This window comes from Meriones unguiculatus, chromosome 4, assembly GCF_030254825.1.
Source record: "Meriones unguiculatus strain TT.TT164.6M chromosome 4, Bangor_MerUng_6.1, whole genome shotgun sequence".
NCBI lineage: Eukaryota > Metazoa > Chordata > Mammalia > Rodentia > Muridae > Meriones > Meriones unguiculatus.
In genome coordinates, this window is record NC_083352.1 from 15,095,224 (window position 1) to 15,120,748 (window position 25,525).

At 41.5% G+C, this 25,525-nt stretch overlaps 2 protein-coding genes across 2 annotated transcripts in view; one reads left to right on the top strand and one right to left on the bottom strand.

The window, feature by feature from the left end:
• The window catches only part of Ap3m2 (adaptor related protein complex 3 subunit mu 2), a 61,161-nt gene extending 53,573 nt beyond the window's left edge, over window positions 1-7,588 (bottom strand). Inside the window, exon 1 of the mRNA XM_060381470.1 lies at window positions 7,456-7,588. The gene's annotated coding sequence lies outside the window, so the exon portion shown is untranslated. The remainder of the gene's footprint in view (window positions 1-7,455) is intronic.
• Kat6a (lysine acetyltransferase 6A) overlaps window positions 7,425-25,525 on the top strand; it is an 81,257-nt gene continuing 63,156 nt past the window's right edge. The window contains exons 1-3 of the mRNA XM_021634820.2: window positions 7,425-7,540; window positions 9,480-9,566; window positions 9,865-10,773. Of these exons, the coding sequence (XP_021490495.1) occupies window positions 10,174-10,773 (600 nt within the window). The 5' untranslated portion in view covers window positions 7,425-7,540; window positions 9,480-9,566; window positions 9,865-10,173. The remainder of the gene's footprint in view (window positions 7,541-9,479; window positions 9,567-9,864; window positions 10,774-25,525) is intronic.

The following is a 25,525-nucleotide window of genomic DNA, read 5'->3' on the forward strand; positions in this document are numbered from 1 at the left end:
GATACAGAGGCCATGGAGGGGTGCTGCTTACTGGCTTGATTCCCATAGCTTGCTCAGCCTGCTTTCCTACAGAACCCAGGTACCAGCCCAGGGATGGCATCATCTACCATGACCTGGGCCCTCCCCACACTGATCACTGACTACTCTTCCAGAGGACCCAGGTTCAATTCCCAGAACACACATGGCAGCTCACAACTGAAACGCCTTCCTCTCTCATGACTACTTTTGTTAATGTGACACACAAAACCAGCCAGTACATGTATATACATAAATATAGTTTAAATAAAAATTTTCAACCTGGGCTGACAATCCTTGATGCCAAGAGCCATAAATTATCTCATACCAGGCATGAGAAGCCCCTTTTGAATTGTTGGTCAGGGCTGTCCAAAAGGTTCCTAAAACTTACAGCCTATTGCTGTTGCCCTTGGCTGTCTCCCAGAGGTTGAAGATAAATCCCCCATTGTTACAGAAACCATGCACTTTGGACACAGGACCTGCAGGATCAGAGCAGGATCTGACCCAAAAACCTTCTCTCCAAGTACTAGCTTTTCTGTTCCAAGGGAGGGATATAACCCATGGTCCTATCCAGCTACAACAATGATCTGCATGGCACCATATACATAAGGATGCAGTAAGTAGTATTTATACCTTCGTGGTAACCAGCAGCTTTTTAAGACCTACTCGACAAGAAGAAAACTATGCCTGGTACCGGGAGCCTAATCGACAATCAAGAGCTAGTGGAATCACGGATCTTAGAGGAGAATCTACAAGGGCTCATGTATTTTAATGTTTGGTCCCCAGTTGCTGTGGGAAGGATTAGGAGGTGTGGTCTTGCTGGAGAACACTGTGTGTCACTGGGAGTGGGCTTTGAGGTTTCAAAAGCAGAAGTGGTAAGATTTTAAGAGCTAGAAGGACAGGAAGTTTGCTGTGAGATTATATCTCCTAGAAATGTCAGAGAATCTACACCCCTAAGTCTCATCCACAAGGCTGCTTAAATGTGAACTGAACAAGGTTGACACCAATAGACATGATAACATGGAAGGGAAAAATCTCATGGGGTTCTAACCCTAGACAAAAAAAACTATAGACAAGTAAGGAATGCTGAGAGTGGGAGAAATAGCCTTCCCAAATACCTCCCAAATTGGTTATCCAATTTATTTACTTTCTTATGTGTATGTGTTTCTGTTTGTGTGAATGTATGTTATGTGTGTCCAATGCCTTCAGAGCCCAGAAGATGATACTGGATCCTCTGGAGCTGGAGTTATAGGCAGTCATTAACTGCATCACAAAAACTCAAGTTGAGTCTTTGCTAACTATGGAGAGAATGGAATGTTGCTGGTCCAAAGGCAAATTAAACTCAAGTGTCTGCAAGAGGCACAAGTGCTCTTAACTGCTGAGTCATACTTTTATCTCCTTTAATTGAAATATTTTAATGAACTCAAAAGAAGGCAAGATAGAACAAAAGATACCAAATGGATGAACCAGACTAAAAGAAAATGTGTAGTAAGTATAAGTCTAAATTTTACCAGTTACTGTACTACATGTAAATGTACTAAAAATATTTCTAGTGAAAACAGGCTTGTCTTTTTGACTTCTGAATTGACCTGGAATGCATAAAACGCAAATACCAAGAATAGCCGAAAAGCAGGGACTTCTAGTGTGATTGATTTAAGGTGTGAATGAGAACTCCAGGAGAGATGCTGGATCTGGAGAGACTTGAGGAACTCACTAGAACTCTAGTTCTGCAGAGAGAATGGAATGTTGCTGGTCCAAAGGCTAATTACCTTATCTTGAGCTAGATTTAGGAACAGCCATTCCTTGCCTACAAATATCCTGTGACTAATAGATAAAAAATCTTTTGAAATCTTAACTTTTTAGACTACTAGCATACATCAAGCCAAATGCTAAGAATGTCATCAGATAGCATCTGAGGCCTATCGAAAAGCTTCTCCCATCTTGCTGTAACCACTTCTCTCAAGTACGCACCAAAGTATTTTAAACTTGTCTTGATTTCTGACTTTGTTCTCTAAAACTACAAAACACCACCAAACTGCTTCCATGTTTGGGGCATGGAATTAGGGGTAACCTAAATCTGTGTTCCCAGGCTGTGGTCATTCAGAACAGCTCCAGAAATAAACTAACTCTTATTCCCTTTAAGATTAGAGCGTTTTGTTTTTATTGATAATTATGGAGCCACAACATGGGTCTCAGAGAATGATCTGGTTTTTACTGGATGAATCACCTGAATGGAAGCCAGGTACCTGCATGGACTCACTGAGACCAGACCATCTGTTATTTCCTTAAGCGGATTGTTGGTGAGTTCTTTCCTGGGCTCTGGACCTCCCATAGTTTAGGATGGTCCATTTCTTTATTCTGAGATGGTTAATTTTAAGGATCCTAATCTGATAGCTACCTATTCTGTCTGCTTTCAAGCATTTCATTTAAGCTGTCTAGGTTTTTGTTTTGTTTTTTTCTTTGAAAGAATTTTAAGGTCTAGACATTTAGTTGAGTTTTGCTTTTTTGCTTTCAGATCTCTAAAGGCAATTTGGTTTTTGATTTTTGAAATTTTGAAGGCAGTTTGTTTTTTGCCTTGGTTTCGTCTTTGAAATATTTTGAATTGTTATCATTTGGCCTTTGTTTCCTGACATTCCTCCTCAGATACCCAATTCTGCCTTTCCCCAATGCTCCTCCTGTGGCTCTGTCAAGCCTGTAGCTTAGGAATTATATGAGAGCCTGATCATAAAGACACCAAAGAGGCACTTGTTCCCTCCCACCAAAAGCATCAGGTGAAACACCCCATAACATGCAATGGCCTCAGGCCTAATAGAGAAACAAACAAACCCCACTGCTGGGTCAGAAGGAACTTTATTGGCTTTCCTAGAGAGACACATACATATAAGGGATTGACTGGTCATCTGGTGTCTTGAACACTCGTACATTTGTGTAAACAAGCAAGATAAACTGAGGCCCAGTGGGAGAAGATGGTGATCTTAGGCTCAAAGCTAAGAAAACCAATCCCAAAAGTAGCACACAAAACAACCCCAAAACACATTGTCTCTAACCAGCACAGACAAGCAAGTTTTCAGGAATATATATATTACACACACACACACACACACACACACGTTTCCAAAAGGGGAATGTTTGGAGATAAACCACTACCAATGTAAAACCACAGCATTCAATTTAAAGGGAATGAGAGAGAAGTTAATTCTGGAGCCATTCTGAGTGACTGATCCAGGAACACAGATTTACCAATTCCATGTTCCAATGTGGAAGCAGTTTGGGGAAGTTTTATAGTTTTAAAGAACAAAGAAAGTCATAAATCAAGGCAAATCTAAAATACGTTAGTGATTTTATCACAGAGGCAGTAACAGCAAGATGGGAGAAAGTTTTCTATAGGTCTAAGGTGCGATCTGGTGACATTCTTAGCTTTTGTGCTGATAATAGCTAGCAGCCTTTTTTCGTTTTGTTTTTCAAGACAGGGTTTCTTTGTGTAGGCTTAGATGTCCTGGACTAACTTTGTAGACCAGGCTGGCCTCAAATCAGAGATCCGCCTGCCTCTGCCTTCCTGAGTGCTGGGATCAAGGGTTGGGGCCACCATGCCCAGCTGCTGGTAGCCTTTTAAATTAATTACAAAAGGTTTTATCAATTATTCACAGGATATTAGCTCTGACACATGGCAGGCAGAGAATGGCTGTTCCAGGGCTAAAGCTAGCCCCGGGTCAGGCAGTTAGTCTCCAGACCTGTAACATTCCAGTCTCCACTGTGCTGGAGTTCTAATCAGCCAACCAGTCCCTGCAGACACAGCTTCTTCCCAGTGCTCAGTCACAATTCTCCCTGGACACCAAGGATTACATGTTGTGCATTTGGGGATTGCATGCTATTTATTAGGTATCATACGGTCCTCACAGATCGGATGGCTGACTCATAGGATGTGATACAGATGAGTCTGAGGCGTGTGCAGGCAGCAGTCTTTAGGAGAGATGACCACCTGGTAAAGCCATTAAGACACTCCAGACCACATTAAAGCCATTAGCCATCACGATCCAGATGTTTTCCCCTTTTTATCTGACATATTTACGTGTGACACATAACAGCACTGCTAGATATGAGCACAATCAAGAACGCAATGTGACCTGATGGAGGGAAGGCCACAGATGAAGGCCACATGAATGTAAAATGACAAAAACTGAAACTTAGATTGGCTATGCTTCCCCTCATCTTTACAGTTCCGTGCACTCGCTGAGCTACCTCACCAACATTTAAATGCTCAAGAATGGAACTGTGGAAGGAGCCACTGTACTGTCAGTTTTCCTCTTTCTAACTAGTAAAATACAAATGCTGTTCACTTATTTTTTTACATCCTGGCCAAGTAAGTGTTCTATAGTACATCTCAAATACAAGAAACATCAGCACTTAAGGCCTAAAGCATCAAGGACGTCATTAGAGGTTGGTGTCTTTTATATAACTTGGATAAAAAGGGTTAACACAACTCTTTGAGGCTCTCTAGATAAAGTGGAGCTCAAGTTTAACTGAAAAACCCGAGTTTTTAAAAAATCCATATATATATGTAATATATATGTACACATACAAACACACATATACAAGATAGAAATATTAAACATCACAAAGCCTTTATAGATAAAAACAATTCTGTTTGGAGAGTTATGCCTATTTAGAATATTCCTAGTAAGATAAGTAGTCATGTGAAACTTGCTTTAATGGACAAACATTTAAATCTGTTTATACAATTTGGTCTATTAGATAAGCAAGTAACATATCTTGTAAAAGAGTTTTTTTGTTTGTTTTTTTGAGACAGGGCTTCTCTGTGTAGCCTTGGCTGACCTGGAACTCACTCTGTGGACCAGGCTGGCCTTGAACTCACAGAGCTCTGCCTGTCTCTGCCTCACTGTGTGCTGGAGTAAAGGCGTGGGGCACCACTTCCTGGCTTGTAAGGGGCTTTTAACTGTGATAACTAAAACTAAAATCAGAGTCTTCGCCTAAGGATAAAGAAAACCAGATGATTTTGTCAACTAAAGGGAAAAATCCATGACATCAGAGTCCATTTCGACAATTCAGGACCGTACCCAGGTGCTTCAAACTCAGTGCTGGACAGGAAACTCAAGGAGCGGCTCTCTCACTCCTTCCGAGAACACATTTCTGTGCACCTAGGAAATTAGTGATGATATTCAACTCCACTGACAATCAAGTACCCTAAGTAACTAAGCATCCCTCTCACCTTTTGTTTCTTAAATACTTCTGTAGTTAAAAAAAATAAATCTATATTTAATATTCCACCTGGTGAATTTCCAAGTGATAAAGTAATACTGTTAAATTTTAATGCAGTTACAAATGAAGAAATTATGTCCCAGTCACTCAGAATGGACCCAGAATAAACTCTCTTATTCCCTTTATGAGGGCTGTGGTTTTTTTGGTCGACAGAGGAAATAACCTTCAACAGTCTGAATTGTCTCAAAAGATCAACAAAAAAAACCAAAAATCCCCAACAAAACCTGAGTTATGCTAAAATAAACCCTTGCTTTTCCACTTGCAAAAACTGATTTCTCTTTGCTGCAACTTGCAAGGATCTCTGAGTATGTCCTTTAGTAATATATACCTTAAAAAAAAAAAAAGACGTGTGTGTCCATTTTTGGAGGCCAGAGGATATTCGGGGTCTTGCTCTATCATCCTCCACCATATCCCGTCACAGAGGGTGCCCACTAAATCTTGATCTTGGCAATCCTCCTGTCTCCAAATTTCTCATCTTACAGTGACTCAGTGTATCGTGGGGTTTGGAAATCAGTGATCACGGGTGATTCCATAAATCTCTCCACAACTGCTTGTTATCAATGTCAGTGTCAGAATAGAGCACTGCAGACCCTTCCTGTGGATTTTTCCAGGTTACTGCTAATACAGAATGGCTTTAGCAGTCTATAGTACACGGTACTCTGGCCAAGAATCAGGGTGAGAAGGGCTACACAGATCTGAAAGCAGGGAAGGTTGTTTTGAGACGGACAGGAGGTGACATGTAAAGTTATTTTTCAGCAGCTTACAAATGCTTCTTCATTAGAAGCACTGTTTTGAGCCCTTGGCAGCATGTTGATTTGACCCTGGAGATGCCAAACTCTGGAGATGCACTGCAGAACATTTATCTGGGAATATATTAAAGGTATTAGGACAACACCCTAACTGTACAGTGCATAAAGCAAACACCACCAGAAAAGTTCAGAAAAGAAAGCAGTATCAGAGTAAGGGCAGCAACGAGCAGGCGGCTTTTTTTTTTTTTTTTCCCCAAGCAGTGCCAAAATGAGGTCTTGGGGGAGCAGTCTAGGAAGGAGACACAAAGCAAATAAAACTTGGTTAGCAGCAAAACATGTCTCAAACTGTTGAGCATTTAGCGTGTCTTTCCAGTGGGAGGGTGTGGGTGACTCAATTTCTTAAGAGTTTCTGTGGATCAAAAGACAAGACAAAGAAACAGGTAGCCAGCAGAGGACGGACTTGCCCTGGCCAAGTGTCTCTTTGCGGTTCAGCCATCCACCAGGAAAGGATGAGAAAGCCCCAAGCGTGTGTCACAATAGCTATGTGACCTTGTCCAAGTCCTAGAAACTGAGCTCGGAGGATGCCGGTTCTTTATAAACATGTTTCCAAGGTCTTGCAACCTCCGGGCAGGGGGACAGGAGGGAGTGCGCGTGGGTGGGCATCCTTCTAGCTGACAGGTCGTCTAACTTGGTGTCCTCTCCCGTTTCTGGCCAGACTCTATTCTTTCGGACCGCGGGGGTGGAGCGGCCTGAGCGCGGAGGGAGCAGAAAGGCGAGGACCAAAGAAGGAACTCGCGCGCTCCTGCCAGCCGCGGGCCCCCGGGGCCACCGTGGAGGACCCGGGCGCCCGTACCACCGAGGCGGACGCGGGTGCAAGCCCGGGCCAGAGCGAGCGAGCGAGCGAGCGGGAGTGCGACCGGACGCGGCGCGCCGGGTGCTCCGAGCTGGCTCGGCTCCGGGTTTCGGCGTCGCGCCGCAGCCGCCCCGCCCAAGCGCCTGCCCCAAGTTTCCCGGGCCGCGTAATCCCGGGGCACCTTCCGCGGGCGGCCCCGCCATCCGCCAGAGCCCGGCGCGTGGGGAGGGAAGGAGGACCGCCCCCAGCCGCTGGCCTCCAGCCCGGCCGACTCCCGCTTCCACGCCGGCTGCGGCCTTTTGTACCCGCCCCACGTGACCCGCCCAGCGGCGCCCGCTCCCCCCTCCCCCCGCCCGCCCCCACCGCGGAGGCCCCGCCCTCCGGCCCTTCCCGGCGACCAGCCCTGCTCTTCCAGCTACCGGCCGCCCTCCTCCCGCGCTCCCCCTCCCTCCCGCGCAGGCTGTTCCCGCTCCCTCCCCAGGCAGCCGTTCCCTCGCGACGCTCCCCTCCCCCCGCGGCTGTTCCGCCGCCTGGCCTCCCCTCCCCCCAGTCGGAGCTCACTGTCTCCAAGATGGCGGCCGTGTCAGTTTGGGGCATCTCCGCGGTCCGGCCCGGGCCCCCGGGATCCCGGCTGTCTTCCCCCCAGGTAAGTAGCCGACGGGCCGCCCCCGGTCGCTCCCGGCTGCCGAGCCCGAGGCTGAGCCGCCCCGGAGCCTGCTTGGGCGTCTGGCGGGGTCGGCGGGCTGCTGCAGGCCCCGCCGCGGCCTGCGCCGCCTCCCGCTGCTCTGCGCCAGGCCTCGGGCTGGGCGCCGCGGCCGCCCCCTCGCGTCCGACTCGGCGGCCCGGCCCGCGCCGCCCTCCCGGCCCGCTTCCGCGGCCCGCGCCGCTCTCGCTCCGCCGGCCGGCCCCGGGCGGGAGCCGCTGCTCCCGGGCGCCGAGCAGCCAGGCCGCGGAGCCCGGGGCTGCTGTGCGGGCTCGCCCGCTCTCCCTCGGGGGCGCGCCCGCCGTCCGCCCGCCGCCGCTCCCGGCGCCGGGCGCGCACTCCGGGCCGTGCCGAGCGCGCGGAGACCCGAGCGGGGCTGACAGCCTGGCGGGCGCCGCGCTGCGGGGCGGGCGGCACGTGCGGTGTTGTGTCTGTCGGACTGTCAGCCCCGGGCCGGGACGGCTGGCGGCGGGCGCGCCTGTCAAGAGCCCCGCGACTTTGGGCCGGACCTGCCCGACCTGTCAGCTCCGCGCGGCCGGGCGCCCCGATCGGCTGTCCCGAGCCGGGCCCTGGGAGGCCGGGGGCCCGGAGGAGCCGGGGACAGGGCTCCTGGAACTGCTACCTCCACGTGATTTCATTGTTAACTTACTCTTCGGGCTGTGTTTCCACGGCGCGGGACCGGCAGGGCGGCCGGCTGCGGGGCTCTGCCGCTTCAAGTTTTTAAAGTTCCCTGGGCTTTTTAAACGGAGGGCGCGAAGATGTGTTGTGGGGTGGGAGGCAGCGGGAAGGGCTTTTGCAGCCGGTCGGTCCTTTCTTTCCAGGCGCTAGTTTACTTTCCGAGAGTTAGGGTTCAGCTCCTCAGCGTTAGTTCTGCAGACCTGGAGATGGGGGAAACTTCCGGCCGGAAAGACAATGAGTGGCTGTCATTCATTCTTTTCACCTGAAAGCTCAACCGCGCAGGCTGTTCCCAGCCTCTTGGGTCTCCTTATTTTTAAAGTTAATGTCCATGTAAACAACAACAACAACAGCTTGCCTTGAGTGATCATTCTGATACTTGTCCCCTTGAGGCTTTCACCAAAGTGAAGACTCCCCCGAAGGGGGGGCGGGGAACTTCTTTTAGTTAGCCAATTTTGAAATTAAATTTGGCCCCAGGTGCTAATGTTGCATCCTTTTTCATTCTTACCGGAGTCCTAGTATAGTTTCTTCCCCAACATGTGTTAGTTTTCCTTTTGCTTTTAACGTCGCTATTAAGAATACTTGCTGGAGGACATGACCCTTATGCCTTTCTATCCGTGTTTATATTGTGCATGCCCTCCAGAACAAGAGAAGTTCAAAGTTAAGCAGTTTTGGAGGAAAAAGTTTAGAAGTCATTATTTTATTGATTTAAAAAAAAAGTGTATCTGACAGATTCTTGACCCAGAAAAGTAGTATTTTTGTTTTACTGACTAACGTTCACTCTCAGGTAGCAATCTCAAATTCACATTATTATTAGATCCTCTTTTCTATAAACATACAAATAGGCATTACTTGTTTTCTATACTGTACATTTCATATATAGTATGTACATTTGATTCAAATGATTTTAGGCCTTATTTCTAGCTTATCTGCACATTGCTTATAAGTACTTTGACAGTTATTTCTTTCAGATGTGGGTATAAGTGACACTTTGAATGAAATTGGGTTATTTTAAAATTCTTTAAGTACTTTCAAACTAAGCAATTTTCATTGTTTTTGTTTGCATTAATAGCCTTATTGTGATATGTGAAGCATGTATATTTCCTTTAACTAGTCAAATTGTTCTCAGTGTTTTTTGTATTTCTTATTGATCACTATTTTACCCACTGGAATTTTGAAAGATGATTCACTCTTGCTTTCATTGCAGGATTCTTTCTGCTAATCCAGATCCTTGTTGAAGTGCTGAATAGTTTCTTGGGGGAAAATGTGGAGGAAGAGCTGAATCCATAGTCTGGTAAGCACAGATTTTGGAGAACAAAATAGTGCTTCTCTGGTTAGTTATAGCTTAAGGTCATTCGCAGACCATCTCATTTTATTTCCTCAGTTTACCTTAACAACTTGTCTTTTTTTGCTTCTGTTTTTGTTTCAGTGGTTCCCAGTAATTATTTTAGAATAGTGATAGTACTGTATTTAAACTCTTAGGAGTGCTTGATAAACACATGGCTTTAAGGAAAGACTGGGATGTTTCAGTTGACAACTTATTTATAGGGTGGGCCTTGATAGAAAACTGACGTTATTTCATTGCTTTTCAGGCTTAAGTCTGATTTTCCACTTGATGCCAGGAATGGGCTGTGTGGAGTGTAAGACTGTCTGTGGAGCGGAGGCCCGTGCTGGTGCTATTGAGGAGTTTGGAGATGTTCAGAGAACCAGTTGTTTTCATTTCTAAGGTAAAAGTAGGTTGCAGTTCTATTTTGTGAAAGGAGGGAAGACTCAGGCCAGAAATCTTGTATGCTATGGTTAACTGGTTCCCATCCTCCGAGAATCTTGTTTTCCATGGTGTAAGACTTACTCAGCATCAGGATAAAGGATAACGACTCTATGGATATACAGAATCCTTCACCATGGTAAAACTCGCTAACCCGCTGTACACGGAGTGGATTTTGGAGGCCATCAAAAAAGTAAAGAAGCAGAAACAGCGACCTTCAGAAGAAAGGATATGCAATGCAGTGTCTTCATCCCATGGCTTGGATCGTAAAACTGTTCTAGAGCAGTTGGAGTTGAGTGTTAAAGATGGGACGATTTTAAAAGTCTCAAACAAAGGTCTCAATTCCTATAAAGATCCTGATAATCCTGGTCGAATAGCACTTCCTAAACCTCGAAACCATGGAAAATTGGATAATAAACAAAGTGTGGATTGGAATAAATTACTCAAACGGGCATTTGAGGGTTTGGCAGAGTCCGGAGGCTCAACTTTGAAAAGTATCGAACGCTTTTTGAAAAGCCAGAAGGATGTGTCTGCTGCCTATGGAGGCAGTGCTGCCTCTGGGTTCCACCAGCAGCTACGATTGGCAATCAAACGTGCCGTTGGCCATGGCAGACTCCTTAAAGATGGACCTCTCTACCGGCTCAACACTAAGGTGGCCAGTGCTGAAGGGAAAGAGGGCTGTGAGTCGCTTTCTTGTTTACCTCCTGTGTCATTGCTTCCACACGAGAAAGATAAGGTAAGAAATGTTTGCATCAGTGCTTACAGGGCAGTGAGAGTAGGATTCACATTCATATTTCTGGGAAGTTGCATAGTAGATCAAGACTTGGGGGAGCTTTTCTGAGTTCTAGCTATGAAAACCCAATAGATATTAATTGTTGTAGTAGTTTAAAATCTTTGAAGTCTAAGATTCAGAGTATAGAATGCTGACTTAACTATAGGAACATATTTTAGCTTAGCATGAAAACTTTTGATTGAAGGTTCTTACAGTACCTTACTGTTGCAGCTTAGAAATGCTGGGGACTTTATTTATTTATTTAGGGTCTTGTTACAAAGTCCAGGCTAGTCTCAGTCCTTATTATCATCTTCTTGTCGCTGCCTCCCAAGAAGTGCTGGAATTAATTACAGGTGTGTGCCACCACACCCAGTGTGGCTCTGTATATGACGAAATCCCAAATGTTATTATTTGTGGCAGCTGTAGTCATATGGAACAAGAATCCTGTATTATAAAAAGTGTAGAGTGTTTTGTACATAGACATGTACCTTACTTTTTTTGTGCTATTACTGTCACTTTATGCACTTGAAGGTATATCTTAACAGTTAATTTTGGCCCTTAAGTAGGATATTTGGGGATGGAGAGAATTTTGTGTGTGACTGTTCTTTTATATTGATAGAATATCATATCAGTACAAGGTACTCTGAATTGCTATTTGGAGTGTGAGCTGTTCATTTGTTGTATGTCTTACCGGTGTATATATCAAGGAAGCTACTTCTGGGCAAAGATTTTTGTTGCTTAATTTTTGAAATTGTAGTATAATTACATTTCCGCTTTCCCTTTGCTCTTCCCAAACCCTCCCATATACTATTCCCCAATCTTTTTCAAATTGTTATTGTGTGCACGCATGCATACATACATACCTACATACATAGATACACAAACATACATACTGCATACATGTGTATGTATTACTAAGTATAACCTGTTCAGTCCTAATTGTTACTTGTTTGTATGTTTTCAGGGCTGACCGTTTGACACTGGACCAATTGGTGCGCTCTTCCCTGGGGAAGGCCACCTCTCTCATTCTTACGTTTCCTCAGTTTTCTATAGTTCTTTGTGTAGGCTTGAGGATTTGTGGGCTTTTTTCTGTCTTTTGGCATGTTCATTGTTGTCATCCTTGTTCATTTTGTAGTTCACTGGGACTAGAGTCCACATCTCTGCATTTTGGTTGGTTGTGGTTGTCTGTAGTGGTCTCCGGTTGTTACAAAGAGAAGTTTCCTTGATGAGGGGTGAAGAGTACACTTAACCTATGGTGTAATAATGACAAATGTTAATAGATTGTTGTCAGGGATTTAGTAAATCAGTGGCTATAGTTTCTTCTCCAGTAACCATCACTTCACAAGCACTGAGTAGTTAGATTCCAGTACCAGGCATGGAATATCTGTCTTGTTGAGCAGGTGTTAAGTCCAATTAAAGAGCTGTTAGTTACCATTTAGGCATGTGTGCCACTTTTGCACCCTGAAGGTTATCATTCAGTGTTGATGTGGTTCATGGACGTCGCAGATGGCTGAGACAGTTAGTTGCCTCCCTCCTTTGGAAGCTTGCATGGTGCTTTCTGATACATAGTCTTCAGGGAGGGGCCATTCAGGTCAGGTCCAGCTCAGGATCCTCTGGGTTCTTTTTCTGAAGTGCATGATGTCTTCAGCAATAGGGATTTACCTTCTACTCTGGGAGGCAACCAAGGGCAACAGCAAGGCACTATGTGTTTTGGGAGTTTCTTGGACAGCCCTGACCAGCAACTCAAATTGGTTTTTGGCTATTAGGTGGTCTTTGGCTATTATTAGAGTGGTCACCACTAGTCCAGATAAGAAAAGTTCTTTAAAAGTATGCATATTTTTACAAATATGTATTATATACCTGTTTTGTGTATTATAATACCTACATGTATTATAAGGTTTGTTTGTTTGATTTATGTGTGTGTGTGCTTAAATAGTTAATAGTATGATTCTTTGTGGCTTCTACAGACATCCTGTTCTCTTACCTACCTTGCTCCTCCTCTTTCATCCTAAAGAGCACACATCCTTTCCCATTTTCCCTATCAGATCACTTATATTCTGCTATTGCTCTTTACCTCCTCCCACCTCCCGCATTTGCCTTCCTCTCCCTCCATAAGGAGCCCCCTGTATTTTACTTTTGCATGTGTATGTCACATCCTTTAGAGCTAGCGTAATAGATGGTTGTGGTGTGCTTGAAGTGGGTGTTGAGAACTGAACTTGGGTCCTGTGGAAGAACAGCAAGAGCTCTTAATAGCTGAGCCATCTCTCCATCTTTCATTGTAGTTCTTAGTATCTCATTAACCTACAAATTTTTGTTCAAATATCAATTAGAGAGTAACAGTATATTTCTTGTGAGTGTGTGTGTGTGTGTAAGTGTGTCTATGTGTGGAGGGGCTGGAAAAGGGGCTCACCTTTCTAGGTAGCTCAGATTGAGTTTAGCCTTGTAGAAATCCTGCTTCAATCTCCCAGTACTGAGATTAGAGACATGTGCTACCATGCCTGGCACTGGTATATTCATTAGTTAAATATAATAATTTTTAAAAATTATAACTGTACCAATTTTTCCCTTTTTCTTCCTTCAGAATCCTCCCTTAGTCTTTCAAATGTTATGGCCTCTTATTCTTTAGTTGTTGTTACATATAAACATATTAGTATACATATATTTCTAAATACATAAATACAACCTGCTCAGTCTGTATAATGTTAGTGTAGGTATATGACCCCAGGCTTGATATTAGAGAACTGATTAGTAGGATTCTTCCTGTAGAAGACCATTTCTCCCTCTCTGGTATACTTCAGTTGCCTGCAGTTCTTTGTTTAGGGTTGAGGCCCCTCACGCTTACCCCTTTTATGTTAGAATGTCCGTTGGTGTTTTCATAGTTTAGGTCTTGATAGGTAGCCATGTTGATGATGAGACTTCATGAGTGTGGCCTCTCTGACATTTCTAGGAGACACAGTCTCACAGTAAGCTTCCTTTTTCCTTGGCTCTTAAAATCTTTGCTCCTTCTCTTTTGCAATGATCCCCAAGTTGTAGGTGCAGGGTTTGTGTTATAGATGTATTGGTTGGGGCTGGCCTTTACAACTCTGCATTTTGATCAGTTTTCTGTAATGTTCTATTTTGCAAAGAGAAGTTTCTTTGTTGACCAGGAAGAACCACACTTACTATGGGTATGAGGATAAATATTTAGACTGTAGTTAGGGATTGTGTTGGTTTAATAAAGTTGTGGTTGTATATTTCTCCTCCAGGATCCATGACTTCACTAGCCCTGGTGTTGGCCAGGTTTCCAGTACCAGGACATATTTTTTATTGAGCATGTCTTAAGTATAACTAGAACGAGCTGTTGGTTACTTCCAAGGTGTGCATGCACCCTTAGAATTATTGTACCATGTTGACCATTGTTGTGGGTCATAGGTGTCATAGCTGGGTAGGACTGTTGGTTGCCTTTCTCCCTTAGAAGCTGGCATGGTGCCTCTGGTAAGATGAAGGCTGGTCCTTAGGAAGGAAGCTTAAGGTCTGATCCAGCTCAGGTCCTCTGGATCCAGTGTCTGAAGTTTATGGGTTCTTCAGCAATAGGACTTCCATCTCTGGGAGGCAGCCAAGGACAGCAGGAAATGGCTATATGTTTTGGGAGTCTCTTGGACTGACCAACAACTCAAATCAGGGTTTCTCATGTCTGATGTTAGAATTTTTGCCTATAGCTCATGGGAGTATTGTCAGCCCAGATGGGAGGATTTCATTTAAACTATATATACATATGTTAACACATTCTTAGATGTTATTATATGTAATTTTAGTAGCTAGATAGTAATGTGCTTATGACTTTTTCGGGCAGTCCTTACTATTATTTTAGCCCCTTCCTCTTTCCTCTGTATTTATTTCCCTCCGCTTCTTTAGTGTCTTTCCCACCCCCACTTTTCCCATCACATCACCTGTGTCCTGCTATTTCTTTTTCTATTGCTCTTTCCTGCCCCATGGTCCCTTTATAATTTCCTGGTTTCTGCATTTATTCCAAGTTATATGTTCACATCTGAAAACTTGGGTCAGGAACCACAAATAGAGAGAACATGTGATGTTTGTCTTACTAATAGAGAGGTTTGGATTACCTCTCTCAATATGATTTTATCCATTTACCAAGGGTCCAATATAGTGCATTTTAGTTAAAAAAAAATTATTATTTGTGTATGTTTTTTTGTGTGTGGTGTGTATGTATGTGCATATACATGAGAATGCCAGAGAGGTCATGGAATTCTCTGGACCTGGAGTTACAGGCTCTTGTGAGAAGCCTGGATGAGGGTACTGGGAACCACCCCAGTCCTCTGAAAGAACAATATTTTAACCACAAAACCACCTCCAGCTTTCTTAAATTAATACATATATTATTTGTTTTGTTTTTGAGGAACGATCTCAAATATCCCAGACTGACTTTGAATCTCTCATGTAGCTGAGTGTGACCTTGAATTTCTTACATGCCTGCTTTCACCTTCCAAACTCTGAGATTACAGGTATATGCCACCAATGGCAGTTGATGTGTGGATTGATCGCAAAGTTTCATGTGTGTTAGCCAAGCACTCCTCAAATTGAGGTGCATTCCTGCCCTCATTGATGAAAGTTTTAGAGATCTATTTTGGGGTTTTGTTTGCCATGTAAACTTTGAGCTGAAAGCACACTTTACAGATTGAGGATCTGTAATCTTTTTATTTTGTTTCCATTTGGTTATTTTTTTGAGACAGGGCTTCTCTGTGTATCTCTGACTGTCCTGGAATTTACTCTGCAGACCAGGCTGGCCTAAAACGCAGAGATCTGCCTGCCTCTGCTCTCCAGTGCAGAGGCCTTTAGGCACTAAAGGCCTAAAGACTGTACCGCCACTGCCCAGGGAGGGTCTGTAATCTTAACAATCCAAAATAATTTCAATTTTGAAACATTTGACCACAAAGTGAATGCTCTTATTCAGTATAATGGCTCAAAATGGGGATTTTAGTTTAGGGATATTCAGCTGCTGGTGTCGCTGCAAATAGTAAAAAATTGAGGATCTCTGGAATCTGAACTAATTCAGTTTCTAAGTATTGTGTAAAGTATTAAAGGGATTTCTTGCCTTTATATCAACCACTTGTCATCATGAATTGATGCAGAATCCCATTCATAAAATAGTTCTGTCATTAGGCATCTTAAAAGAGTATATGTTAAAGTGGACAAGTAAATCAGGCCCTGTTTTGTAGTTTGATGTTGTATGAACACCTATCTGTAGGAACTCTTTCTTGATGAAGCTAAGTAAAATGTGGTTGTATTCTTATAATTACTATCAAATTACCCAATGGGTTGAATTAGTAGATTTGCTGTGAATCAGTTGTTATATATTCTTGTTAGAATGCCTGGGTATTTGCATTTATAGTAATTCCCCTTACTTGAAGTGTGTGTGTGTATTTATCTGTCTGTGTTCCTGGAGTTGAATGCAGGAGTCTCACACAGGAGCTTTAAGAATGAGCTGTCACTGAGCTATCTATAGTGTATTTTAATTTTAAAAATATTAGCCTTACATGAAATGTCAGTGTACATATTCTTTAAAAAGCGGCCAGTTGATAATATAGTTCAGGACAAATCCTAATACTAGAATCCTGGAACTTGACTTTTGGAAAGAGCTTGCAGGATCAGTTTTGCAGCTGAACTGAAGACCTTTTTTCCTAAGGCCTTGCATTAAGGACATTTCATTCAGTAGAAACCTACTGGTTTGCTTTGATTAGAAATATCTGTCCATTACTACATAGCTCTTATATGTAGTGTTACTAACTGAAATTACTATATTTGGAAGTGTATATTTAGGAAGATTATATTTCTTTTGAATAGAATTTCATGTGTACTGATCGGTAGAGTGTACTTTGATTTTTATTTATTCTCAGCTGCTTTATAAGATTTATGAAATTAGAATTGATGAGATTTATTCTATATTTAGAATTTTTTTCATACGCTGTTTTCAATAGTTTATTTCTTGAATGACTTTCCCAAAGATGTGAAGAGCTCGCTTTCTGAATTATAATACAGTGAACTTAAAGGTGAGAAATGATTTCTCCTCTGAGCAGATTATATATGTCCTCCTTTCATTATATTTTAACTACTTTTCTTCCTCTCTTTGAAACTGCCTAGTCAGTTTTTGTGAAGAATGGGTTGGTTTGCTGTTATGAACCTCTGTATTCTAAACATATATGAACCTCCAGAGTGTATTTGGCAGTAATGGAGAAAGGAAGATGTAGGCAATTCCGCTTTTAGTTGCCAGTTAATTCAAATAGGTATTGAGCACCTGTTATAGGCTACACACAGTAAGTACTTGGAAGTATGGGCCAGCCCTTCTGGAATGCTGGTGTATCTATTGATCTGGTCACCTGAGAGGTATTATATTATATTTGGTTTATCTTCTATGCTAATACCCCTTTTTTTTAAAAAGTATATTTGTTTTAATTTTATGTTGTATCAGTATTCTGCCTGCATGCATGTTTGTGTGCTATGTGACTAAAATTCCAAATGAGGCCAGAAGAGGGTGTCAGATCTTCCAGAACTGGTGTTACAGACGGTTTTAAGTTGCAGTGTGGGATCTGGGGGTCCCCTGGAAGAGCAGGCAGTACTCTTAATGATTGAGTCATCTTTCCAGCTTATTGAGATAATTGTCCAAATCTTAAAAATGTTTTTCTGAGGGTAGAATTATACTTTCTAAGTAGAATTATAATACACTGAAACATTTCACTGGAAAAGAGGAAAGTTTTAATTAAGCTCGAGTTTATACTCAGCTGCGTAAGTAACCTGGACTGGAAAGATGAAATGGTCGGTCTCCTGCTTCCTGCAGTTACTTGTTTCTCAATGCCATAGTTAATTGGGATAGCCCAGATCATCTGGTTTTACTGGAATTTGTATTCTAAGTTGTAGCGCTAGTGAGGTTTTGACAGTAACTTATTTTTGAAGACTTATTTGCCTTGTAAAATTATTTGTTTGTGTGTGTGTATGTGTATACACGTGTGTACAGATGCTCACAGAGGCCAGAGAGGTCATATTCCATTGTGAGTAGCCCTTTGTAGGTGCTGGGAATTGAACCCTTTAGAAGAACAGTAAGTGCTCTTCATTGCTGAGCCATCTCTCCATCTCACAGCTTATGTTTTTTATGGTAGAGATACTGACAGAAATTGTCTATGTTAAAAAAGATACCTAGATAGACAAATAAATAAATAAATAAAATGGGATATGTTTTCAAGTTACTGAGAAGGAAGAGTGATAAAGTTTTAGCTGTTGGAAATAGCCGTTCATTATAGTAAAATTGTTTTTGTCTAATTAGAATAGTGATGTTAGAAAGAATAATTTATAATTGCTAATTAAATTATCCTATTGTGATAACTGCATTAAGAATGCAATAAATAGTTGACTTGCTTAGCAGAGCTATTGTTCATTAAAAAAAAGGAAAACCACAAGACTTCTAGGTGCAAAAAGAACTGCAAAAGAAGATGAGGATATGGTGACTTATATGAGACAGATTTTGTAGGACTGAGTTTGACTCATTGGTAGAACACTTGCCTAGCTTATATACAAGACCCTATGTTTGATCCCAGAACTGCCCAAAATAGTAGATTTTTGTCATGTTATCAAATTGGAACTGGATTAGTCTCAATTTTTAAAATAGCACCTGGTATTTATACATGTTACATAATTTTTGTATAATACATTTCTTACATCGTTTTTACTGTTTTTGTGGTGACTGTTAACAAGTCAGTGATAGATTAGTTGTAAAGGCACATAGGAGTTGGCTTTTTCTGTAGATGTATTTGTTTATATATATGTGTGTGTGTCTTTGTGTCTGGGGGTCCTGGGAAGCGCACATATAGAGGAGGTTGAAACCTAGGCTAGCTTTGGTTACATAGCAAAAGGTTATCTAAAAAAAAAAAAAAAAAAAAGCATCTCACTTAGCACTCACTGTATATTTAGTGTTAAATATCCAGGAGAAGCTTGAGAAATTCATTAGTATTTCCGATAAAGCACACAGGGAAGGCAGTAGACAGCTAATTGGGGGGTTGGAAAAAGTGTTTGTGTAAGATTTTATTGTCTGTGAAAGAAGGCAGCTCACTCCTGTGCATTTCCATTTTGTGTTGAGTGGGTAGGTTTTGTATTTTCAGAAAGAAGTATTATCAGAGCTATATCGTGGACTAAATTGTTCTCCAGTAAATTGTGAACTGCATTTGACCTAGAGGACTGATGGTTTGCAATTCCTTTAATTTAATAGATAGGTTCAGTGTTTTCTTAAACTTTAGGTACAGTGAAGCACTTAACTTCAGAGTTCTCGATAATTTATAATAAAAGAACCTAGAATATAATATAGATGCTTTGATTGTGATGGTATATATTGGTATTTCCAAGTCTTATTATTTAGAGAATCTTTAAATATCTGATTTTTAGTGTTTAAGTGTTTACATTCTCTTTCAGCATATTCTTGTTTACTATTTTTTTTTCTTATTTTCTTGAGACAAAAATCTCACTGTGGCTCAGGTTGGCTTTAAACTTACAATAACCCTCCAGCCTCAGCCTCTTGAGAGATAGAAATAACTAGATAGAAATCCCTGTTCTTTCTTTCTTTGGTATTTCTAGACAAGGTCTTTCTATCCCTGGCTGTCCTGGGACTCACTGTGTAGACAGGCTGACCCTTGAACCTGCCTCTGCCTCACAAGTGCTTGGATCAAAGGCATGCACCACCATGTCCATTGTTCTTTCTGAAGTAGCAGGTCTTGATATTAACTGTCTTTAGGAATACCTGAGGAGCTTTAAAAAAAAATGATCAGGGAAACAAATTAGACCTCAGCAGAGGTGGGAGAGCCCAGGTTTCAGTGGGGTGTGGCTCTGTGTGTCTATGATGCAGTTGAAGTTAAGTGCCACTGTCCTAATAGTTGGAGCTGGTATCTCTGAAGTGGGAACTACTTGAAGGATGCAGAGGATAAAAGAAGGAAGTTTAATTTAGTAATTGAAACTTAGATAAGTGAGATAGCATCACATTCTCCTGTGAAAATGTTTTAGGCACAGGACTGTGTACATCTGGAAATCTCCAACTACCACTTCTCTAACTGTCCCCTTTCTCCTCATTCCTATTATATTTGCTGTTTAAGTCACCGTTATGATTCTGATTGCAGGGTACTAACTTAATACTAACCAAATGTAGTCTTAACAATTATGTGTGTGTAAAAGACAAAGTTTAACTTATGGGACCCAGTTTGGTTCTCTCCTTGTACCATGTAGGTCCTGAGTAAATGTGCTTGCAAGCCAGTCAAGACAACTCAGGACCTACATGGTACAAGGAGAGAACCAAACTGTTTTTCTAATTGCAGGGTTTATGAGTTGTCCTTCATTATTTCCTGTACTCTTGCATCCTGTTTGAAAATCCTTAGCTTAAAAAGTTAAGGCAAACAGTTTTCTTTCCTGCTCTTCTACAGGACTTATTTTTATTGTAGAGAAGATCATCCAACCATATGATAGGGTTCTTTGTAATTTCATCTTTGCCTCTGCTTAGGATTTGTCTCTATGTCATATGTTTGTACTACAGTAATTCAGGATTTCTTCAGTCTCTGAGTTTTTTGTTCTGACACATCCTTCCATATTCTCTTTCATAGATAGAACTGAATCTATCTGTCCACACAAGCTCATTCCTCTGGAACCAGAGTTACAGACCATTGTGAGTCACCATGTTGGTGCTGGGAATCAAGCGCAGGTCCTCTGAACTTCTACTGCCGAGCCAGTTTTCTAGCCCTGTGCTGTTACTTTCATCTTTAAGCTTTTTGTGAAAGTATGTGTTCATTCTAGATCTTCTGCAGTCTGCCTTTTGTACCTACAGTATTCTTTTTGTTTTTTCTTCTTTTTTGGATTAGAGTGTTGTTATGTAGCCTAGGCTAGCTTTGAACTATTGATCTTGATTCTGTCTCTTGAGTGGGTTGACAGTTGGGTGCTACAACTCCTGGCTTTAAATTCTTTTGTTAGCAGTTTTCAGGCTTCTTTTACTTGATTAGCAGCTTTTTGTACTTGTTGACTGTTCTTTTTCTGTCTACCTCTGGAATAATTCCTTAAAAAAAATAAATTTATTCATGAATGCTCTATCTGCATGCATACCTGCATGCCAGAAGGGGGCACCAGATCACATTATAGATGGTTGTAAGCTACCAGGTGGTTGCTGGGAATTGAACTCAGGCCCTCTGGAAGAGTAGACAGTGCTCTTAACCACTAAGCCATCTCTCCAGTCCCTGAAATAATTCTTTCTTAGCATCTTTTTTCCCCTCTTCCCTGTCTTCCTGGTAATGACGTTTCGTTTCCTGGCATTTTTATCTGGTGCGTGTATCTTACTTGTTGTTATCCCTGTGGTTCTGTATTATTGTTTCCACTTCCTCAGTTATTTCTAGACCTCTCTCTGCACTGGTAATGAATTTCCTATCTTAATTCCAGACCTCTCTTCTGGACTCTGGACTTGTCTAACTCACCTGGCAACTTTTATCTGTATTACTTCTCTCAGGTAATGGCCTAGATGGGATTTGTTTCTTTCTTTCTACTTGTTCTGCCAATTTGTTGCTATAGTAAGAGCCATTCCTGCTGCCTAATGCTTAAAATGGGAACTTCCATTTTATTTTTCACACTTCATTTGTTGTCTTTTAGATTTAGTTCTCAGCTGTTCCCTCTATTCTCATACCTTTGAATTTCTCTGTTAATTAACCTCATCTCCATTCTAGCCTGCTATTCTTCAACACTTCTCTTATGCCTGAATTTCCTCATTGGTTTTCTTGATTCCAATTTCATCCTCTTTCCAGTCAGCGCAACTACCCAGAATGACTTTTATCTGAAAGGATTAAGAACCTAGGCTTAAATCCCAGAGCTTCTGGGTTAGCATTCCATACTGGTACTGTTTGCTTTAAGATCTTAGGTAATTTGATTAATATTTTTGTACCACATTTTCCCCTATAAAATGGAGATTAGCAGAGTGTTTATTTCATGATGAAGCCATGGGGATTTGTGTTAACATGCATCAGTGTTAATGGAACGCTGTGTACTGATAGAAGTACTGTGGCAGTATGATCTTCTCTAGTAGCCGTGTCCAGAGTGAGCTAATGAGTTCTTTTAACATGACCAGTTAACTGAGGAACTGAAGTGTTAGTTTTATTTAGCTGTAATTCAGTTGAAATAGCCATACAAATAGTTACTATATTTGACAGTACAGAGCATATAAAATCCTCAGAATAGTAAAAGGTGCTCTCTATATAAATGGTTACTAGTATTACCACTTTTTAACATTAAAATTACATCTCTGCTGTAAACATTTTCTGTGCCATAGCATAGACGACTTGTGACCCTGCCACTTGAATTGCTCTATACCCCTACTATATGAAGAGTGTAAGCTGTTGTATGCATGTGTATACCATGTTGGTTCTGGGAACAGAACCCAGAAACTTGGTAAGAGCATTAAGTGCTCTTAAACAGTCTTCTAGGCCTCAGTTTTGAAGTCACCACCCTCCCTAAAAAACATTGTGTATTGTATGTTTTTTATTTTTATTTATTTTATTTTGAGACAATGTCTCACTGTATAGCCCAGGCTGACCTTGTGCTCACGGATCTGCCTTTCTATGCCTCCCCCAGTGCTGGAATTAAAATATGCACCACCAGATAAGCTTAGCATGCTTTCTTCTTTTTAAAATTTAGCTTAATTTTATGTGTATAGATGAATGCCTTACCTGCGTGAACATTGTTTGCACAGAAGCCAGAAGAAGGTGTTAGGGCTCCTGGGACTGGAGGTGTAGATGGTTGTGAGCTACCATGTGGGTGCTTGGAATAGAACCTGGGTCCTCTGGAAGATTAGCCAGTACACTTTCTCTCTCTAGCCTCATGCTTTTAATGTTTAAAGGAGCTTTCTATACGGTACTATGTTTTATTTGATTTAAGGTTAGGATAGCTTTTAGAGTAAATGGGATGTAGTTAGTTACTTATTTTAAAAGAGCAAGACAAAATAGAAAGGATTAGTTTTATTGGAAAACTGATTCATAAGAGGAGGAACACATCAGTGAGGCAAAGGTGAATGTTTTATTCTCATTATATAATAATAGACCAAGATTTTAAATAAACATTTGTAAATTTAGAACACAAGAAAATGTATCATTTATGGGAACAAGTGTTCCCACCATAGTTGTGATTTTGGTAGCTCCATTCCTTTTTCATTTGTCTTAGGATTCCTTGTTCTCACTTGCCCTGCACGGTACAAGAGATAGCACAAGGATGAGAGGGTTGGAATGTGTGTGAAAACAACTAATATTAATTACATACACTTAACGAAACTGTCAAGGATAAGAACCTTTTTAAAGGTAAGAGGTTACAAAAGCTTTTAGATAGGGGACATTCTAGTGTACTGCTGGTAGGCATGTACATTAGGACAGCCACTATGGGAAGTAACATGGAGGCACCTCAAGAAATTAAAAGTGTAAGTATCACGACTTTTTTTTCTCCCCATGGGCATATGACCAAAGTAAGTGAAGCTACCAGCTTCTAAAGATATCAGCACCCACATATTTATTAAAGCATAACATTCAATAACAATGTAGGGAAATAATGTATCTACTGATGGATTGATGGATAAACTGAAATAAACTGCATGTTTTTATTGTACCTTAAAACAAAACAAGACAAAACAAAAATCATAGCATTTACCACAATATGGATACGGTTGTGTAGTATATTACATTAAATAACAAGGCCAGACATGAAATAAAATATGGGATGTGTGAGTATTTTAAAAACCAACAACAGAAGAAAGATAAACAATGTAGTCTTTATGCACTAGTGCTATGGAAATGAGATGTAAGTCAAAGATCAAAGTCATAGAACAAACAAGTTTGAGGCTCGACATTAGGAGGACTGTAGTTAATAGTGACGTCTATTAACAAGTGTGAGTTTTTCCGAAAAAGAGTGCATTTAAGTAACCGTTGCTACACCAGATGTAGACAACAAATGGTAGAAATGCTTATCTGCCTGTAACATTTTATATTCTATATATGTAACACATGCATATATATAAAATCAACTATTTCAAGATGTCTGTTCAAATATATGGTATAGCTTAAATCTGTGTGATAGAAATAGAGTGCAGATTCCAAGCTTCCATGTTTTAAAAAGCTAGGCCCCATATACATTTATGTACCCCTGCCTTGGGTGTGGGGAGGTAGAGAGAGAACCCATGGAGCTCATTGGCTAGGTTGCCTTGCCAAATCCAGATTCAGTGAAAGACTGTCTCTAAAAATCAAGTGAATGAATGAGTGAGGGAACGAATGAATAAATGGAGAAGCAATAGAGGAAGGTACCCAATAATGGCTTCTGGTCTCCTCATGCACATATGCACCCACATCTTCATGAACACATACGTACACACCACACCCATGCAGAACAAAGCAAAACAGTTGTTATCCTGAGCTGCAGAAAGGATAGGAGCCAGGGTCACTAGCAGGTGGTGAAGAGAGGGTGGCCGAGCTTCCCCGGGAGCCCAGGCAGTCCTGATTTGCAGATGAAAAGTCTTACCACACTCATCTCAAGGAGGCTTTCTTGCTGCTTATACTTTACAATGTATATTTTTTCAGAGATGTAAATGCCGTTTCATAAAAGGACAGCTTTTCAGAGCCACTCCAGTGTCTGCAGTTTCTCAAAATAACAAACTCAAAATACGCCAAAAAGTCTATTTTGGGGTGGCACATTCTGGTCTCCTACAGTCATATTTTTGGGTGGTATATCCTGTGCCCCAGCAGTCTCTGCAGCAATAGTAAAGGGAAGGTGACATTGAGTACTGATGAGCAAACAATACCAAGTCATTTCTCAGGTTTTGCCACTCTGTCTTTCTCCCATTTCTTTGGTTGGTTCGGGCCTTCACATCTTTTCTTTCATGAGTTGCATAATTATCTTTCAAGATAGGTTTCTTTCATCAGTACGTTTGGTGACAGAAACAACATATTGGACTATTGTGGATGTTTGGACTTGAGCAATCAGAAAAGCCCTTTGTTCCAAGGGAGCTTCCATTGTGTTGCTGACCCTTATGTTTTTGTTTTAGTGTGCTCCATGAAATATGTTATCCTCCACTTGTACTTAAGTCCAGTACCTTCTAGCTTTGTGGTATACTCTTATTACATGTAGGCATCACACTCTATTAAATTCTCTCTCTGTCTCTCTGTCTCTGTCTCTTGGATCTCCCACCTCATTACAAATGAAAACAGCCAGTACAGTCAGTTTTCAGCTTTCCGTATTATTAGGTTCTACATCTGCAAATTCAGTCAGGTGCAGATTAAATAGAAACTATTGAGTCAATACCAAATGTCTAGATTCTCTTCTTGTTATTCCCTAAGCAATACAGTATAGGTATTTACCTAGCATTTGTATTGGGTGTTATAAGCAATTTAGAGGTGATTTTAAGCATTTGGGAGGCTGTACATAGGTTATGTGAGTGCTGTGCCATATTATATGAGAATTGTTAAGAGTCTGGTAGCTTTGGAGGTGAGGGCTGGAAACAATTTGTCATGATACTAAGGAACTCTACTGTACTTCTTTATTCTTCACTGACTTACCTATTATCTTAGTGAGATTGTATTCTTATTTTTGTATATATATGTATATATATTTATTTTATCATGTAATGTTCTTTCTAATACTTCCCAGGGGAAGCTCTGCCAAACCCTGTCTTACACTT